Source organism: Tupaia chinensis, unplaced genomic scaffold (assembly GCF_000334495.1).
Source record: "Tupaia chinensis unplaced genomic scaffold, TupChi_1.0 Scaffold148557_1, whole genome shotgun sequence".
NCBI lineage: Eukaryota > Metazoa > Chordata > Mammalia > Scandentia > Tupaiidae > Tupaia > Tupaia belangeri.
In genome coordinates, this window is record NW_006208406.1 from 1,722,069 (window position 1) to 1,741,676 (window position 19,608).

The 19,608-nt window shown below is 35.8% G+C and overlaps 1 protein-coding gene across 2 annotated transcripts in view; it reads right to left on the reverse strand.

The window, feature by feature from the left end:
- Nucleotides 1–1,457: 1,457 nt before the first annotated feature.
- ITFG1 (integrin alpha FG-GAP repeat containing 1) overlaps nt 1,458–19,608 on the reverse strand; it is a 286,251-nt gene continuing 268,100 nt past the window's right edge. For both annotated transcript variants that reach the window (XM_006170470.3, XM_014585000.2), the window contains 4 exons: nt 11,856–11,980; nt 11,055–11,137; nt 5,102–5,219; nt 1,458–2,538 (listed from right to left, as the gene is read on the reverse strand). In XM_006170470.3, coding sequence (XP_006170532.2) covers nt 2,479–2,538; nt 5,102–5,219; nt 11,055–11,137; nt 11,856–11,980 — 386 coding nt within the window. In that variant the 3' untranslated portion in view covers nt 1,458–2,478. The remainder of the gene's footprint in view (nt 2,539–5,101; nt 5,220–11,054; nt 11,138–11,855; nt 11,981–19,608) is intronic.

The window sequence follows — 19,608 nt, forward strand, 5'->3', positions numbered from 1 at the left end:
TTGTTGTTATATTTTTCTTCAATTCTGATATCGATTTTTAAAAATTACTTCTTCAGGTTGCTCCTAGGGCATCCAATCATTGATAAAATGTAGGGATACAGAGGCCCAGCCTTTTTATGCTAACTTTGGATAGGTTAGGAAATAGGAAAGGTCATCCTATCTCAGAACTCAGGGTAGAGTTATTTGGACAGAAACTCGAGTTTCTTTTTTTTTTTTTTGAAATTCTAGTTTTTTGCAAGGATGGGGGTATGTAAAGGGATTGTCCAATTGATGCATTAGCAACATATTTTATAATATTTTCAAAATGATTACTAAATCTTAATTACTTTTCCTAGTTTCCAAAAGAAGGAAGTCACAGAGGTATAATCATTGCAAGAGAAATGTCAGAAAATGCTATTATTTGTCACTGTAATAGGAAATAGGAGGAAAGGGGAAACAAAAGCCCTTATTATGTATTTACAAATTTCTATTTATAAATTTCCATTTAATACTTAAAACAGTTCTTTAAGGTATGTATCACTATATTTTATCAATGAAAAAAAAAACATAGCTGAAGGAGGTAAAGTAACTGATTCAAATCTGGGGGCTGGGCTTTGAATATACACTTACCTGATCTTAAAATGTTCTCTTTTCACTATGATAATCAAAATTAATATAAAAATCCTTATTACTGACTTTCTACATTGTGACATATTTTTAACCAGTAGCCCCTTTAACAAATAATGTTATGATTATGTTTGGAGATAAAGAAACAGTATGAATGCTAACAAATGTATTTTAATTATCATGGACCTTTTATTTGTCTATAAAAATAATCCTGTAGACCCTAACTCGAAGTGAGTTTTAAGACTCATGGTATTTCAACAGATAGATACTAAGCCTAATTGTTTTTGGGAAAGTGTGGAATATGATTTGGCATAGTGTGAGGTGATAACATGGAGTAATTTAAATAACTACTGTATTCACAAGTGTGCCGTCTTGCTCCTCACTCAAAAAGAAACAATTGGCAAGCAACCTTACCTGGGTCTCATGGTCAAGATAAGTGATTTATACCTCATACATTCATGCTCCAAAACCATTATTTAAAAAGTTAACCACAACACTTTGTTTCAATAAGGAATATTTATTAACACATATTAACATGCTTAGATAGCTAGTAAACCATTTAAATACATGCAACTGTCAGTGAACTGTAAAGAAAAACAAAATAACGTGAAGAACAAAATTGTTTTTAGAGAAATTTTTGTTTTATAGCCATCATATGTCCATTGGTATGTTAAAAAATTATTAACATTGGTAATATGGATTTTTTCACCATTCTTAGACTGAAGTTATTTTAAAGTTTTGGCAACATGAAGTTCACAATATAAAATTTACATTTAAGGCTGAATGTAAATTATAGACTTCACCAAGCCTGTGAGGATAGATATGCGATTAAAGATTTGCATTCTCAGATGCTGCCTAAAGCAGTTTCCTCTTGAGAAATCAAATGCTCATTATCACATGATAAAGATCAGTTTTCAAATAAAAATTTTTAGGACACATTAATTAATTCTTTGAGAGTACTATAATTTTTAGTTAATATCAACAAGCAATCTTTATATAAGATGTCAACCAACAAGAATTTAGATTTTCCAAAATGATTTCCTCATATTTTCCTGAAAATAAAATTCTATCGGCTCTTATTTATTTTGATAATTCGTTGTAGAAGTCTAATCAAATCATCTAGAAGTAGTACTATTGACAACGACCACTTAGATTCAGCACTTACTCTGTGCTACGCACCAAGCTAAGCATTTTATAGACATCAACCCATTTAATGTTTACAATAACTCAAGGTACGTAGGTATTATTAGCCCCATTGTATAAAAAACAAAACTGAGCCTTACAGAGGTTAAGCGGTAGCCAAGTTCAAACAATAACTTTGTAAGTGCTAGAACCAGGAAGTTAAGGCAAGTTTGTCTTACTATTAATTCCAGAGCCAGAGCACTCAATCACTGTATTGTATACAGTTAGTGAGAGACCCCTGACATGCTGTAATGAAGGTGAATGTTTAAAAACGTTATCTGTGACACATTCCCAAAAGTATAATCTGCATCATTAGAACAAGAAACAAGATCAAGTGGAACATGAAAGATCCCACTCAATTATTTTTATTGTACATGTCTTTTTCCATCATCATTACCCTAATATGATAAATACATAAATACCAGAGAACATGCAACACATTTCACAAAAGAAGAAAAATGTACACCACTGGAATAAAGAACCCAAATTACTGTATACAAAGTGCTTAAAAAAAAAAAAAGACCTGTGACACATTGAGATCATATTTATTTGAATACTTTCCAATAATTACCAAGAGATGCATAATTTATAAATTAAATTCAAAATCCCCTATTTTCTTCCATAAGCCAGAATTTAATACTTGAACTAATCAAATGGATAGCTCTTCCATTATGTAATATTAAGGGCAAGTCACATAGCATCAAAATGAAACCGATGGGCTTCTTGTCGCTTTTCTCTATCATCTGCTTTCTGAAAAAGAATTTTAGATTAGTTTATAAATGATAAAATCTCAAGAAAAGACTCATTTCTGAAATACGAAGTGATTAATTTTTTAAAAAGCCCTCAGCAATGAGTAGAAAATAGGTGTGTTTTATAATGCAGTTGTCTTAAAATATTCTTAAAGTGCATAGTAGCTATTTTATAATTAATGAGTTAGTAGTTGAATTTAAAAACCAATAAGAAATGTTCCTTAAGTACTTAGCTTGTTATTTTTTATTTATTTGAGAGTAGGAGTTAACATTAAATTTTATAAAGATTGACTCAACTATTGCATTTCCCCCCATTCTTATCAATGATGTTAACAAATTAACCTGAACTATATTAAAGTAAATGAATTATTTTTCAGTTAACCTATTGATTTAGCAGATATTTATTGACCCTCTGCCCCCAGCAAGGTATTTTGCTTGGTATTTTGAGGGATTAAAAAAATAAATCCCTTGGTTTTATATCTTGTTCTCCAGGAACTTAAAGCCTAGGAAGAAAAAAAGTGAAACATACTTCAGGATAAAAAATGAAAAATGTTAGCAATATTCTAAGAGAGATTACCTCTAGCTTTGAAAAGACAGTATTTATGAAAATTGAGAGGAGGGGCATTCACTTCTAGTGTGGGGGCGGTGCAAATAAACAATCATGTAAAGTATGTAAGGAGCATGAAAGGACTGATACAATAAAATTGTACAAAAGGTATACTGTGGTGTCACATGGAAGTACTGTGGTGCCAGGCTAAGAAGTTTACACATTTTAGGTCATCAGAGGTTTGGAATAGGGGATGGGAACCTAGGACCTTTGTCATGTGGCATTACCACTGTGCTGCCACCTGGCCCCAAATACTGATTTTGAGGAGCTTTTAAACAATCTAGGTAGAGATACTATGGTGACAGTTGGAAATGAGGAAAGAGACCTGCAGGTGAAAGATGGAGATGTCTGAGGTAACAGCTGAAGTCATGATTTTGGGATGAAACTGGTGGGGAAAGTCTAGAAGAGGGCCTAGGGTAGATACTGGGGAAAACCTACTTTGAGGAAACAGTAGGAAGGGGTAGCTAGCATGGGTGAAAAAGTAGTCAAATAGATAGAAGAACCATCATAGTGCCATAGGAGACATTATATATACATGGACAAATAGATACTTGTATTCAACACTTCAATTTTTAGTCACTGCATTATTACTATTATAAGCCCACAATGTTTATGCTGTGATCAGATCTGAGAAGTTAAATTAATTTCCTTTTCTTCATAGGACAAGAGCTATGTAATATTTCACACTGTGTTCTGATACTTCTGGACAAAGTACTGAGTTATTAGAAAAGTAATGGTGCATTTTTGCATAGAAAAAATAGGTCATGACTTTTCTGATGACCCAGTATATAGGGTCATCCTTGTAATCTTTTCTTTTTTTTAAAGAGTTTTTTGCCTTAGTGTGTGTGTGTGCTTGCTGGAGAGAGAGACAGACAGACACAGTGAGAGGGAAAGTGAGATGGGATGGCCATGCTGCAGTCCCTCCTCCTCCATTCTCTTCTTGGGTTCTTGGGCATGCACGCACATACTCCTGGTGTGATTTGGAAGCCACTGGGACCTGAACCATGGTTGGCCATGTGAGAGTCCAGAGATGTAACCGCTATGCCATCTGTTGTACCCATCCTTGCAATCTTAAGGTTAATTGAGTATGTAACTTTATGTTATTGTCAGGAGTGACTTTTTTTTTTTGAGACAAAGTTATGAGCTTTATCAGAACAATTAACATGTTCTTATTTCATAACTTATAAGAGCAGCTAAGGTAAAACAAATGGTAATTTAGTTAGTGAAACATAATTATGATGGGCCTAACAAACCAAAGAGAATAGGTGCAGAAAAATAAAACATCTTTCTTTTGTGACCCAAAGAGCCCTTTCTGGGTGACATTATTGGAACCTAGCTGTTAATCTTGGAAAATGAATGTCTATGACTGTATCTGTAGATAATGAATACAGGCTCATTTTAAAGAATGATCATTGGAGGCCAGCAGGTGTCGTGTTGGTTAAGAGTGCTGGAGTCTGGAATCCCACATGGCCGACCATAGTTCAAGTCCTGGACCTGGTGGTTTGCTTTCTCATTTTCCCTCTCTCTCTCTCTCTCTCTCTCTCTTTCTCACTCTTTCTCCGTCCCTCTCTGATCAAATTAAAAAAGAAAATTACATAAAGCTAAATAAAAGAATTCTTTAACAAAAAAGAATGATCATTATTTTTCAGGCCATTATGAAATTATTTCTAGTTAAGCTTTCCTATATGCCTGGTGATTTTCAGGTGATCACTGTATTACTATTGCACAGCATCAAACTTTTAAAATGAGGTCTTCTGTGCTTTGTATGAATTGATAAGAGAATTGCTAAGTAACTTCAAGGGATAAAAGAAATTATCAATAAAGTGACACTTTCAATAAAACTTAAAGATGAGATTTTAGTCATGTGAAAAGTTTAAAAGAAATATAGTGTTTTGTAAGAAGAATACATTACTATAATAAATTAATAAAAGTTAATGTTTCCTTTAAATGAACAAACCTTTTCCTGCCAATGTAAAATGCCAATTATTGCCAAGATGAAAACGCAGACACCGATGAGAGCTATAGCAGTAAGTAGAACAATGTTACTTGGTGTAAGATATAGTTTGGCACTCCAGCTGTAGATAGAAACAGAAATATTAAAATTACAAATTTTAATTTAAAAATAACAAACAGACTAAGAAGCAAAACAGTTTATTAATCAATGAAATAGCCAATTCATGTTATCATTCATCCATTCATCCGTTCATTATAAATAAAACAAAAGTAATTAAATTTAGATAGTACTAAGGATATTGATGATCCTACAGAGTTAATATTTTACTCAGAGAACTGAAATAAACTTCTTGATGAGCTGTTTCAATATTTTTTTTCAAGTTTGATCCTGTGAAGATTATTCTTAAATAAACTTATCAAGGGTACCTCAGATAATTATAGATATCTTTTTAAGATCTTAATTGATTGTTGAATTTGAAACCTTGAACTCTTAAGGCTATATGGGCATATAATTTTTAAAAATAATAATTTAGTTAATTCCATTTGTTATTATTATTTTTTAATTTGACCAGAGAGAGACAGACAGAGAAAGGGAAAGGGAGAAAGCAAGCTGCCAGGTCTGGGACTTGAACTGTGGTCGACCATGTGGGAATCCACTATCTTTAACCACCACATACCTGCCAGCCCCATGGGCATATGATTTTAATAAGGCTTCTACATCATCTTATTTTTTGATCCCTGTCCACATATGTAGTATGACCAACTAAACCAACCATATGTCTGAGTGAGTGTATAAATAATGACTTGTGCAAAATTTCTACCATTTCTGTGTCATGTTGGAGTGTTTACATTAATATACTAACTTTTAGGTAGAAACCACTTACAAAATCACCTCTAGTTTCTCACTGGTAGTGGTAATATTCAGACTAAAGAACTTTAGCATAAATAACTAGCTCTTTCCTCTTAAAGCAGTCCACATAATGCAACCAAAGCCTATATCATTTATACTGCATAGAAATTTTTGTTCTTCCTGTAAACACATAATGAATACATTTTAATTTCAAAAGTCTAAAAAAGGTAAGCGATTTAGATAAACAGTAAACAGCTATTGATTTATTTTGGTATAATTAAAATTTATTGATCCAAAAGTTAGAATCTAGTTAACGAATTTACACCTAAAACTAAAATCAATTTGGTTATTATGTACATAAATTTAAAAAAAAGACATTTCTTTGAAAAGAGCAAAAGAAACTTATGAAAAATGTGAGATTTTAGAAGAAAGTTATGGCAGAATTTTATGAAAATCAGGATAGGTAAACCTTAAGAAAACAAATACCACTAAGCTGGCCTAATAGTCTAGTGGTTAAGGGAGCTGGATCCTGGCCCCAGTGACTTGAAAAAGCTGCTGTGTGTGCATTCATGCCCTAAATCCCTATGGAATGGAAAAAAGAAGGGATTGTGGTATGACCATGCCCCATTGGGAGTTGCTTTCTTCTCTCCTGTCTCTCTCAGGTGAGCCCACATACTTTCTGCAAATTAGGGGAAAAAAAGTTCTGGAACTTAAAAAAATTATTCAACTTAATTTCTTCTTAGTATTATTTTTAATTTGCTATAGGGTACAAGCACTCACCAGAGAGAGACAGAGAGAGAGGAAGAGAAAGTGAGAAAGCAAGCTGCCAGGTCCAGGACTAAAAATGTGGTTGGCCATGTGAGAATCTAGCACCTTAATCCCCATGCCACCTGCTGCCGCCTCTGGGACATTTATGATAGTTCTATTTTTAATTAAAAAAAAATGTTAGAAGGTGTGTGTGCTCATCAGAGAGAGACTGAGAAGGAAAATAAGAAAGCAATCCACCCCATGAAGAATGGTCACATTGCAATCTCTTAATCTTTTCTCCATTTTACCCTCCTTCTTGGTATTTTGGGCATGTATACCATGCACCTGGTGTGTGTCTCAAGCTGCTGGATCTGGGACTCAAACTGAGAAGCTGGTCATGTGGGATCCAGCTGCCATAACCACTACACCATGGGCTGGCCCCTATTTTTAAAATAGATTTTTAAAAATCTGGGACCAGCAGTTGGCGTAATGGCTATGTCACTGAACTCCCATGTAGTTGACTGGGGTTCAAGTCCAGGACCCGGTGGCTTAAACTCACATCGGGCATGTGTGCGTCTGTGCCCAAGATCCTGAGAGAAGAATGGAGGAGAAGGGATTGCTGTGTGGCTATCCTCCCTGGGGGGTGATTTCTCTTTTTTTTTTGAGAGTTTTTTTTCCGCTATAGGGCGCCTGTGTTTGTCAGACAGACAGAGACAGAGAGACAGAAAGTGAGAAATCACCCCCCGGGGGGATGGCCATGCCGCAATTCCTTCTTCTCCATTCTCCTCTTGGGATCTAGGGCATGCACACACATGCACCCGGCGTGAGTTTTAAGCCACTAGGTCCGGGACGCGAACCGCGGTTGACTACATGGGAGTCCAGTGACATAGCCATTACACTAACTGCTGGTCCCTGGGGGAGGGGGGATATTTCTTTGAGTGCACATGTCCTATAGCAAAAACCTCTCCAAACAAACAAACACAAAAAAACCCCCAGTAATATAGGCATTGTGGCTTAAAAAAAAAAAGAAAAAAAAAAGGACAAAAAACAAATCCTTTGTTTCTTACCTAGAGGGAAGTCACTCTCACCAACTATTTCTTGCATATCCTTTCAGAGATTTATTTTCCTTAAATAATTATTTTCTATATTTATCATTATTGTTATTTATTTTATTTTTTGGAGAAGGTGCAAGCGCTTTGCCAGAAAGAGAGAGAGAGACAGAGAGACAGAAAGTGAGAAATCACCCCCAGGGGGGATGGCCACGCCACAATCGCTTCTCCTCCATTCTCCTCTCAGGATCTTGGACATGCATGCACACTCACCCGGTGTGAGTTTAAGCCACTGGGTTCGAGACTTGAACCATGGTTGACTACATGGGAGTCCAGTGACATAGCCATAACGCCAACTGCTGATCCCCATTTTTAATTTGACCAGAGCGAGACACAGAGAGAGAGAGAAAGAGAGAGAAAGCAAGAAAGCAAGTTGCTAGGTCTGGGACTCGAACCATGGTTAGCCATATGAGAGTCCAGTGTCCCAACCACTACAATACCTGCTGGCCCTCTTTCAGAGATATTTTATACATACACACACACACTCACACATTTACATAGAATGCACAGATAATTTGTTTTGTTTGTTTTGCTACAGGATGCATGCATTTGCCCAAGAGAGAGAGAAAAAGATAGAGAAAGGGAAAGTGAGAAATAACCACCAGAAGGGATGGTCACACCTCAATCCTTTCTTTTCCATTATCCTGTTAGGATCTTGGGCATGCACAGACATGGGCCCAGCATGATTTTCAAGCCCAAGGCCTAAACTGAGCAGGTGGCCATGCAACCTGCTGGGCCTAAAAGATAATCTTTTAAAATCACAATGGTCGAGGGGCCAGCAGGTGGCATGGTGATTGAGATGCTGGATTCCCACATAGATGACCATGGTTTGAGTTCCAGACCGGAGGCTTACTTGCTTTCTCACTCTCCCTCTCTCTCTGTCTCTCTCTGATCAAAACTGAAAAACAACAATAAATAAAATTTAAAATAAATTATTCTTTAAAAAAAATCACAATGGTTGAGTATTACACATACTTTTCTTCATTTTGCTCCTTTTATTTCTCTCTCTCTCATTTTTTGTTTTTGTTCTTTTGCTTACTACTCCATCTTAAAGAGATTGCTCTAGGTCTAAGGCAGTACACATAAATGAGTCGTGATAACGCACTGTATGGAGGAACCGTACTCTCTGTATAGTTTCCTACTCATGTTCCAGCTTTTCTAGTTTTGTTATAAGTTTCCTGTATAGAAAGCTAACACAAATGTACATTTCAAAGAATACATTAAAAAAGCCTGTTCTAGGACCAGAGCTGCTTTTATTGATGTCATCTTATTTCAAGCATAATGGTGTAATAAAGTTTGTTTTCTTAAGCAGTGTGGTTCTAAAGCCCAAAGTCTACCATAAAACACATCTAGTGATATGCTAGTAAACGAGCTCTCTGGGGGAGGGGAATGAGGATGAGGAAAGCCTGATTTATGGCATTTGCCAATTTTCGTGGAGTAAAATTCTTCCACCGTAACTTATTTTGATGTGACTACTGAATACAGATGGAAACATGCACACAGTCAGCTTATGAAGGAGCATGAACTGTTCCTAGTGTACCGCTAACTATATCCCATATCAAAATTAAATAAAAAATAAGAAAGCCTGTATTTTGAGAAGAAATGTAATAAGCAGGACACCAGTGGTTACATATTCATAGATAAATTACACTTTTTCTCTTTGGTTATTTTCTCAGTTGATATAAGACTAGCATATTCTGGGACCAGCAGTTAGAGTAATGGCTATGTCACTGAACTTCCATGTAGTCGACCGTGGTTTGCGTCCCGGACCCGGTGGCTTAAAACTCATGCCGGGCATGAGTGCGTGTGTGCCCAAGATCCCAAGAGGAGAATGGAAGAGAAGGGATTGCAGTGTGGCCATCCACCCTGGGGGGTGATTTCTTGCTTTCTGTCTCTCTGTCTGTCTGGTGAGTGCACCACCCTATAGCAAAAACCTCTCCAAAAAAAGAGAAAAAAAGAAAGCGAGAAATCACCCCCCCTGGGGGGTGGGGTTGGCCACACCACAATCCCTTCTCCTCCAATCTTCTGTTGGGATCTTGGGGATGCACTCCCACATGTCCAGCGTGAGTTTAAGTCACTGGGTCCAGGACTTGAACCATAGTCGACTACATGGGAGTCCAGCAACAGCCTTTGTGCCAACTGCTGGTCCCTCTTACTAATGAGTTTAAATGTTACTGAATACCTTTATCACCTACTTTAATAGAATAAATTAAATCTAGTAATTTAAATAAAATCAAAGATTAAGTGAAAGATTTTGTGTTAAATTCTTTATTATAAAAGGAATATAGTCTATTATAGAGGACAAAAATGCCTACTGTTCACTTACTATATGCTTGGTACTGTGTTAAGTATATTTTATCCTCATTCTTATAAGGTAGGTATTCTATCTCCCATTCTACAAGCAGAAATCCAGCCTCAGAAAGGACAAAGGACTAGTTCTCAATATAACAGTCAGCAAGCATTGGGTCTGAGTTTATCCAGCATAGGCCTGTTTGACTCCAAAATTTGTACCAATCACTGTGGGATATATACCAATTCTCAAAGAATTCATTAAAAACTATTAGTGTTTATTCCAAATTTAGCACCCTGTGGGGCTGGCAGGTGGTACAGTGGTTAAGGTGCTGGACTCCTACATGGTTGACCATGGTTCGAGTCCCAGACCTGGCAGCTTGCTTTCTCACTTTGCCTTTCTCTCTCTCTCTCTATGATCAAATTAAAAAAAAAAAAAAATAACAACAACAACAAAACATTTAGCATCCTGAAATCTTATCATTTATAACCAGAAACTGAAGAACAATTATTTAAGCAGAATATATACAAGTCCCTAAGTAGTTGACCCACTGTTTTTCTAATAGGATTGAATTTGTTCTTCACAAAAATTGTCAGGGGCCTTTTGCATAGGTACATTTGGTCATTTAAAGTTATCTGTCTGCAAATTAAGTGATGAACACTGACAGAACACAGCAGGATGAGAGAATTTTTCAAAGACGTAGCTATACCTATGATTCAAAATCAACAGTATATTGGGGCCAGCAGGTGGCATGGTGGTTAAGGCTCTGGAATTCCCACATGGCTGACCACGGTTCGAGTACTGGACCTGGCGGCTTGCTTTCTCACTTTCCCTCTCTCTGTTTTTCTCTGGCAAAACTCATGTGAAATAATAAATAAATAAATAAAAGAATTCTTTAAAAACAAAACAAAACAAATCAACAAGATATCTTTACCAAATTCAGTTCAAGCAAAGTCATTACCTTCGAGGGACATTGTGAGGGTATGGAATGACAATTAGCTGAGAATTTGGAATGATTGCAGTCCATTCTTGTTTTCGTATAGACTGGAAAAAGAATGAAGAACTTTTAACATAGAGTACATTTTCAAAAGGCAATCATTATTGTAGATAAATAAGAGAAACTCTCAAATATTTTGAGAAATTAAAATACTAGGTATGGATTAAACTAAGTTTACATGTATTAACCCCCAAATAGAGTTCCTGTGCCATCTGCTGGGAAAATTTTCTGATCTCTTCAAGAAGGATTATATTTGTGTATTATAAATTTATTCATTTAATAAACATTAAATGAACACTAATGTAGCAAGCACTGTTCGAAGTGCTAGGAAAAATGCTGCTTGGAGCTATTGGGTTGTTGGAAAAGTCATGACTAATTTTTGCACAGAAAAATACATCATGACTTATCTGACAACCCAATATGTATACATAGGTATAATACTATTTTCCTTACGTTACTAAAATATTTTACCTATGCATATTTGGTGGTGAAAACACTAATGGCAAAAAGCAAGAAAGAGGGACAGAAAATCGTGAGGCTTACAGGTAAGGAGGTAGAAACTATAATATCTTCAAATCATGATGTCCTCTATGTAAGAAAAGTTTAGGTAGGTCACTAACTACTTTTTTTTAATTCTTTAAGGGAAATATATAATATTTTAATTATTTGAACACAAATTCAATTGGATTTAAACTATTGAATTAAAATATTTAAATGATATACTAAAACAGAGATTAATTAGAAATAAACTAAATTTTTCCTTACCTTTTCTCCAGATGGACGAGGAATACCAACATATAGGTGGTCAAGAAAATTTGCACTTCGACCTAACCCAAGAACGTTGTATGGTAGTTGGAGAGCTAAATGTGCTGACTGGCTGAGTTGTCCAGCTGGATTTGTTGAAAAACAAAACAAAACATTACTTTCATAAACTATTAAAATGATAAAATGTTAAAATTTTAGACTAGAAGTTTTAAGTATAAAAATGTGAAACTAAAAAAAAATGTGAAATGAAACATCTAGTTCATTAATATTGATTCACTTTTCAAAGAAATACAGCTTTACTGAGATGTAAATCCTATAACTATAAAAATAAACCATTTAATATGTACAGTAAAGTGGTTTCGGGTTTATTTAAAGACTTGTTCAGCCATGGCACAATCTTACTTCAGTACATCTTCATCACTTTAAAGAGAAACTCCATACCCATTAGTGCAGGTAATTACTAATCTGCTTTATTGATTTACCTATTCTGGAGAGTTCATATAATCGCAATTATATAATATGTGTCTTTTGTAACTGGATTCTTTCACTTAGCATAATGTTTTCAAAGTTCATTCATTCTGTAGCATGTTTCAATAATTCATTACTTTCAAATCATGCTCAATTATGATATATATTACATTTTATTCATTAAAGTTCATTAATCAATGGACAACTGAGTGATTTACACTCTAGCTATTATGAATAATGTTGCTATGAACATTCATAAACAAGTGTTTTATATTTACTTGTTTTCCTAACCATTGATTATATTCCTGGGAATGTTTTAGTCTTAAGAACTACCAAAGTGGTTTTTTTTGTTTTTCTTTTTTAGATTTTTGCCATAGTGTGTATGAGCTCACCTGAGAGACAGAAAGCAAGAAATCACCCCCCAGGGAAGATGGCCATGCTGCCATCCCTTCTCCTCCATTCTCCTCTTGGGATTTTGGACACACATGCAGATGCATCTGGCTTGTTTCAAGCGCCCGGGTCCGATACTCTAACTTTGGTAGGCCATGTGAGAGAGTCCAGCGATGTAATGCTGGTCCCCAAAGTGGTTATTTATTTATTTATTTATTTATTTATTTTTGGCTTCCATTGGCTATGTGATGAGGGCTCCAATTTCTGCATGTCCTTGCTAATACATTTTATGGCCTTTACGATTACAGTCATCTTAGTGTTTGTGAAATGGCATCTCATTGTATTTTTTCTTTTTTTTTTCCTTAAGTTTATTTATTCCATGAGGGAAGGAGAAAGAGAGCAAGCAAAGAGGTTCACACCTTTGACAGAGTCTCTACACCAGCGATCTGCTACCAGCCTTAGCCAGCCTTGGGCACAAATGTTCCCAGCATCCTTACAATCATTTCTGGACACTAATGGTAACTTTCTCATGTGGGTCTGGCTTGCAGGACATTGCATTTTGCTGCTGTGCCACCACCTGGCCCTCTCAGTGTGGTTTTAATTTGCATTTACTTAATGAGTAATGATGCTGAACTTCTTTTCATGTGCTTATTGGTGATTCATGTATATCCCTTTTTATTTCTGTAAGGTTAGTAGTGGTTACCTCTTTCATTCTAGACTTTAGTAATTTGAGTCTTCTGTTTCTCTTGGCCAGTCTAACTAAAGGTTTGTCAATTTTATTAGTATTAAAAAAAACTTTTTGCTTAATTGGTTTTCTCTATTCCCTGTTTCATTTATTTCCTCTCATAATTTACTGCTTTCTGCTTGCTTCGGGCTTAGTTTGCCTTTTCTCCTAGCTTCTTAAAGTTTATTTATTACTTCCATGACACACAGATGAACACACACACACAATCATACATAAAGAGAGAGACAGAGACAGGGTCTTCACACTGCAGTCTACCTCATCCTTTGCCCAGCTGGAACGTGAGAACACACAGGGGGATTGTAAGACTCAAACCCAGGGCCTTCCCATGTGGGTTTAGTTCTATTAGTATGCTACCACTCACCTACTATCTTTTTTTTTTTTCCCCGCTAGTTTCATAAGGTAGAAGACTAGGCTACTAATTTCAAATTCTTTCGAATCTTTTTTTAGAGAGATATTTGCTATAGGGTGCATGCGCTCAGTGGAGAGACAGAGACAGAAAAGGAGAAATCATATCCCAGGGATATGGCCACACAACAATCCCTTCTCCTCCATTCTCCTCCTGGGATCTTGGGCATACACGCACATGTGCTTGGCATGAGTTCCAAGTCGCCAGGTCAGGGACTCAAACTGCAATTGACTACGTGAGAGTCCAGAACATAACTATTACACTATTTGCTCCCAGATTGTTCTTATTTTTAATGTAGGCATTTCCAGCAGTAAATTTTCCTCTAAGAACGGAGTTAACTGCAGCCCATACATTTTGGTATATTGTGTTATTTATGTTCACCTCAAAGTATCTTCTAATTTTCCCTGGAAATTTTTTCTTTGATCCATTGTTTACTTTGGAGTATACTGTTTAATTTCCACATTTCCAAAATCTCCTTCTGTTACTGACTTTTAATACCATTCCCTTGTGGCTGGAGAATATAGTTGGTATAATTTTAATCCTTTTATATTTTCTGAGTTTTGTTTTATGACTTAGCATATGATCTATCCTGGAGAATGTTCCATGTGCATTTGAGAAGAACACATCTTCTGCCATAGTTGGATGGAGTATTCTATACATGTCTGTTAGGTTTACTTGGTTTATAGTGTTGTTTGAATCTTATCTTTCTTTGTTGATACTATGTCTAGTAGTTTGATGCATTATGAAAGGTGATATTAAAGTCTCCAGTTGTTTATTATTGAATTGTCTATTTCTCCTTTTAATTCTTCATGTATGTTAGGGGCTTTATTGTTAGGTGTGTATATATAGGTTTTTATAGTTGCTATATTTTCTTTATGGTTTAACATTTTTATTATAAAATATACTTTGTCTTTGGTAACAATTTTTGTGTTAAAGTCTAATGTGTCTCTTAAAGACAGTAGCTATTTGGATTGTATTTTTCTTTATTTCTTCTGCCAATGTCTGCTTTTTGATAAGAGTGTTTATTCCACTTACATTTAATGTAATTATATTCTATTTACATTTAATGTAATTACTGACAAGATATTAATGGTATCAATGCCTGTTATTTGTTTTTCTATGACTTATATTATTTTAATTCATTTTAATGTTTAAAATTCTATAGCTGCTTTCTTTAGTTAAGTATTTTCTAGTATACCATTTTAATTCTTTTGATGTTTCTTTTACTATATGTAATTTTTAAAAAACATTTATTATCATAATCTTGTTTAGACTACATTGAATCACATATAACTTTACAGTGTATTATATTTCTTTTTCCAGAAGGAATACCATTCATATCAGTCAATACAGAGACATTAAAATCCCCATCATCATCATTCAATAGCTTTTAGTTTTTTTTCTCAGATTATTATTATTCCAATTTTTTTAAAAAAATTCAATCACTATTTATCATTTTGCTTGTAAAAAAGACTTTACCCAACATGAACTACTTCTCATACCTGTCCAGTTGAGAATACTATACAAATCATCAACAGGTAATAAAACATATCTGAATCCCACTAATGTACTGCGTCTCTGTTCTCTTGCTATTTTTCTCCATACTTTTCTCTTCTCCTGCCCCATTCCACACTGTCTTATCATCACTATTTTCACAGCTTTTATGGCCTCCAATATTTCAAGTGCAGATAGTCGATATATATTAAGTGGATACATACAATATATTATTGGATCAAATGGTAGTTCTATTTGTAGATCTTTGAGGACCCTCCATATTGTTCTCCACAGTGGCTGAACCAGTTTACATTCCCACCAAGAGTGTAGGAGAGTTCCCTCTTCACCACATCCCCACCAACACTTAACACTTTTTATATTTTTAATCTTTGCCATTCTGACAGGGGTTAGGTGGTAGCACATTGTGGTTTTAATCTGCATCTCCCTTATGCTGAGGGATGTTGAGCATTTCCTCATATGCTTTTTGACTGTATGTATGTCTTCTTTAGAGAGATTTTTGTTCAGATCATTTTATCATCCTTTAATTGGGTTAATCATTTTTTTTTTTTTTACTTATCAGTAAATTTTTTAGTTACTTCCTCAGTGTTTGCCCTTGGGACTGCAATTAGCATCTTAACTTAAAATCTGATTCTGATTAATACCAATTTAATTCAAAGGGCATATATCTATATTCTCTACCCTTCCTCCTTTGTGCTGTTTTGATATTTTTTTGTTACACAAATCACATTTCATGTATAATCAGTTCATCAATACAAATGTATGATTATTACTATATGCAGTTATCTTTTAAATATGATGGAAATCATAACAGGCATTTACATAAGAAAATGCATAAGAAGTTATATTAACTTTTATATTTATTTAGGCAGGTCGGCCAGGGATGAATTCTGTTTTTGTTTATCTGGGACTGTGTAAGATCTTTCATTTTTGAAGGATAGATTTCTCAGATATATTTTTGCTATAAGGTACATGTGCTTATGGTGGAAGTTGGGGCTGGGTGAGAAAGTACCTCCTGGAGGGATGGTAATGCTATAATCCCTTCTTCTCTGTTCTCCTCTCTGGATTTTGGGCATGCATGCACATGTGTCCAGAGTGTTTTTCTTTTTTTTTTGAATTATTATTTAATTATTATTTTCTTTAAGAATTACTTAATTTTACTTATTATTTTTAAGTATGCTATAGAGCACACATACTCACCAGAGAGAGAGAGAGAGAGAGAGAGAGAGAGAAAGTGAGAAAACAAGCCGCCAGGTCTGAGACTCAAACTACGGTTGGCCATGTGGGAGTCCAGTGCTGTAAGCATCATGCCACCTGCTGCCTCCCTCTCCCCCAAGTGTGTTTTTCAAACCGCTGAGCCTGGGACTTGAATTGCACAGCTGACTATGTGGAATCCAGTTGTCTTAACTACCATGTAATTGACTAGTCCCAGATTTAAAAAAAAAATTATTGATAGACAATTTTTTTTCCTCTCAGCATTTTTTTTTTTTTTGAGAGATTTTGGCTATAGGGCACGTGCACTTGCCAGAACCCACAGAGAGACACAGAGACAGAAAGTGAGAAATCACCTCCAGGGGTGATGGCCATGCCACAATCCCTTTTTACCATTCTCCTCTCAGGATTTTAGGCACACATACACATGATCCTGGTGTGAGTTTCAAGCCACCGGGTCTAGGACTTGAACTGTGGTTGACCATGTGGGATTCCAACACCTTAACCACCATGTCATCTGCTTGGATTTTTTCAGCATTTTAAATGTATTATTATTCCAGTGCCTTTTGACCTCCACAGTTTCTGATGTGAAATCCGCTGTTAATCTTAAAGTTTTTTTTAATTGGCAAAGAATGTATGAGCTTGCACAATAGAGAGACAGAGAGGGAGAAAACTCTCCCCCCACACCCCCCCCCCCCCCCGCAATGGGGCAGTGTCATGACAATCTCTTCTCGATCTCCCCATCTTGTTGGAACTTTGGGCACACACACATACACACCTGGTATGTTTTTTAAGCTGCCAGGGCTGGGATTCAAACTGTGGTCAGCCATGTGAGATCTGGCTCCCTTAATTACTAGGTGATGGGCCTATCCACAGCTCTTAACTTTATTGCGGATATCTTGTACAGTATTCTCTTCTTATCCAGAATTTCAGTTATTTGCAGTCACCTGGTCCTGAAAATCATCATGGCTCATAATGGCTCAGTGGGCCAAGATCACCTAAAGTAGATGACTCTTCTCCTGACGTCATGTACTCACTTCATCTCATCACACAGGCATTTTATCATCTCAGAATAAGAAGGGCGAGTACACTTCAATAAGATAATTTGAGAGAGTGCAAAAGTCACTTATGTTTTTCTACAGTATATTCTTGTAATTATTCTATTTCATTATATTAGTTATTGGTTTCATCTCTTACTGTAATGTGCCTAAGTTATAAAGTAAACTTTATGATAGGATATATGAAATAAACATAAAGTATATATAGGGTTCAGTACTGTCTGCAGTTCAAGCAGCCACTGGGGGTCTTGGAATGTATCTCCTGTGAATAAGGTGGGGGACTACTATACATGAAGAATTGCTTTTCTCCTGTTACTTTGAAGAGTTTGTCTTTAGATAGTTTAAGACTTTTTTTTTTAAGAAGTTTTTGCCTTAGGGTGCGTGTGCTCACTGGAGAGAGAGATAGATACAGTGAGAGGGAAAGTGAGAAATCACCCTCCGGGGCAGATGGCCATGGTATAATCCCTTTTCTATTCTTCTCCTGGGATCGTGGGCATGCACGCACATGTGCTGGCGCGATTTTCAAGCCACCGGGTCCAGGATTTGAACTGTAGTCAGGCATGTTGGAGTCCAGTGACATAACTCCTATGCCATCTGCTTGTCTCCATTAAGATGTATTTGAAGGGCTGGCAGATGGCATGGTGGTTAAGAGCACTGGACTCCCACATGGCCGACTGCGGTTTGAGCCCCAGATCTGGCGGCTTGCTTTCTCACTTTTCCTCTCTTTCTCTCTTTCTCACTTTGTGTGCATGCATGCACATGCTGTCTTTGTCCCTTTCTGGTCAAAATTGAAAAAAAAAAGTTAAATAAAATAATTCTTTAAAAGAAAAGATGTAGTTGAGTGTGAATCTTCGAATTTATCCTACTTCTAGTTTGCTGAGCTTTTTGGCTTTCCAGATTGTTTGCCATAAAATTTGGGTGGTTTTATCGTCAGATTCTTTTTTTTTTTTTTGCCCCTTTCTTGCCCTCATTGACTTTTAAGATTCTTATTATACATATGTTGATATGCTTGACAGTGCTCCACAGGTCTCTGTGTTGTTAATTTTTTCTTTCTGTAACTCAGGCTGGACACTATCAAGTGATTACTTTGAAGTTTACTAATTCTTTTGCTAGCTCAAATATGTTGTTGAGACCGCTACTGATTTGTTTTTTTTCACTGGAGAGAGAGAGACTTTTGACAAGGTTGTGCCGCGATGCATTTCTCTCACCCTAGCATCCCAGTTAGCTAGGACTACAGGTGTGAGCCACTTCTGAGAATCAAACCTTGGTGTTCTCCATGTCTTTGGCTTCTGAGTAGCAGTGTACTAGCACTTCACTAGCAGTGCATGCCGCCGCAGCTGAGCCTTTCTACTTGATTTTTTCATTTCAGTTACTGTACTTTTCACTTCCAGAATTTTGATTTGATTAAAAAGAATTATTTATATCTAATTATAGTCTATATTTAGTGAGATATAGTTGTAATATTTTTCTTTAGTTCTTACCCATAGTTTCCTTCAGGGCTTTGAATATATGAGGGGAAGTCTTTAAAAAATTCAGGGAAAATGTGTATAATAAAAAAACTATGCATGGATTTAAAAAAATTTTACACCAAAATAAACTTAAACACTATATATCATTACAGCTTATAAAATGAATTTTCCCAGCATGAATACACTGTATATGAGTCTAGTTAAGTGTATTATATGAGTCTAGTTAAGTGTATTATCATACATGTTATCATCAACAGATAATTTTCCATTTTTGTGTCTCTTAAATGTTTTGTTTTTTTCTTTTCCCACTTAATTCCCTTCCTCTCACCCTTGCCCCCATTATAAACTTTTATTTTTTTTTAAACTAAGAATTACTGAGACCAGCAGAGGGTGTAATGATTATGTTGCTGGAATCCCATGTAGTTGACTGCAGTTTGAGTCCCAGACCTGGTGGCTTGAAGCTCATGCCAGGGGCATGGGCGTGTGTGCCCAA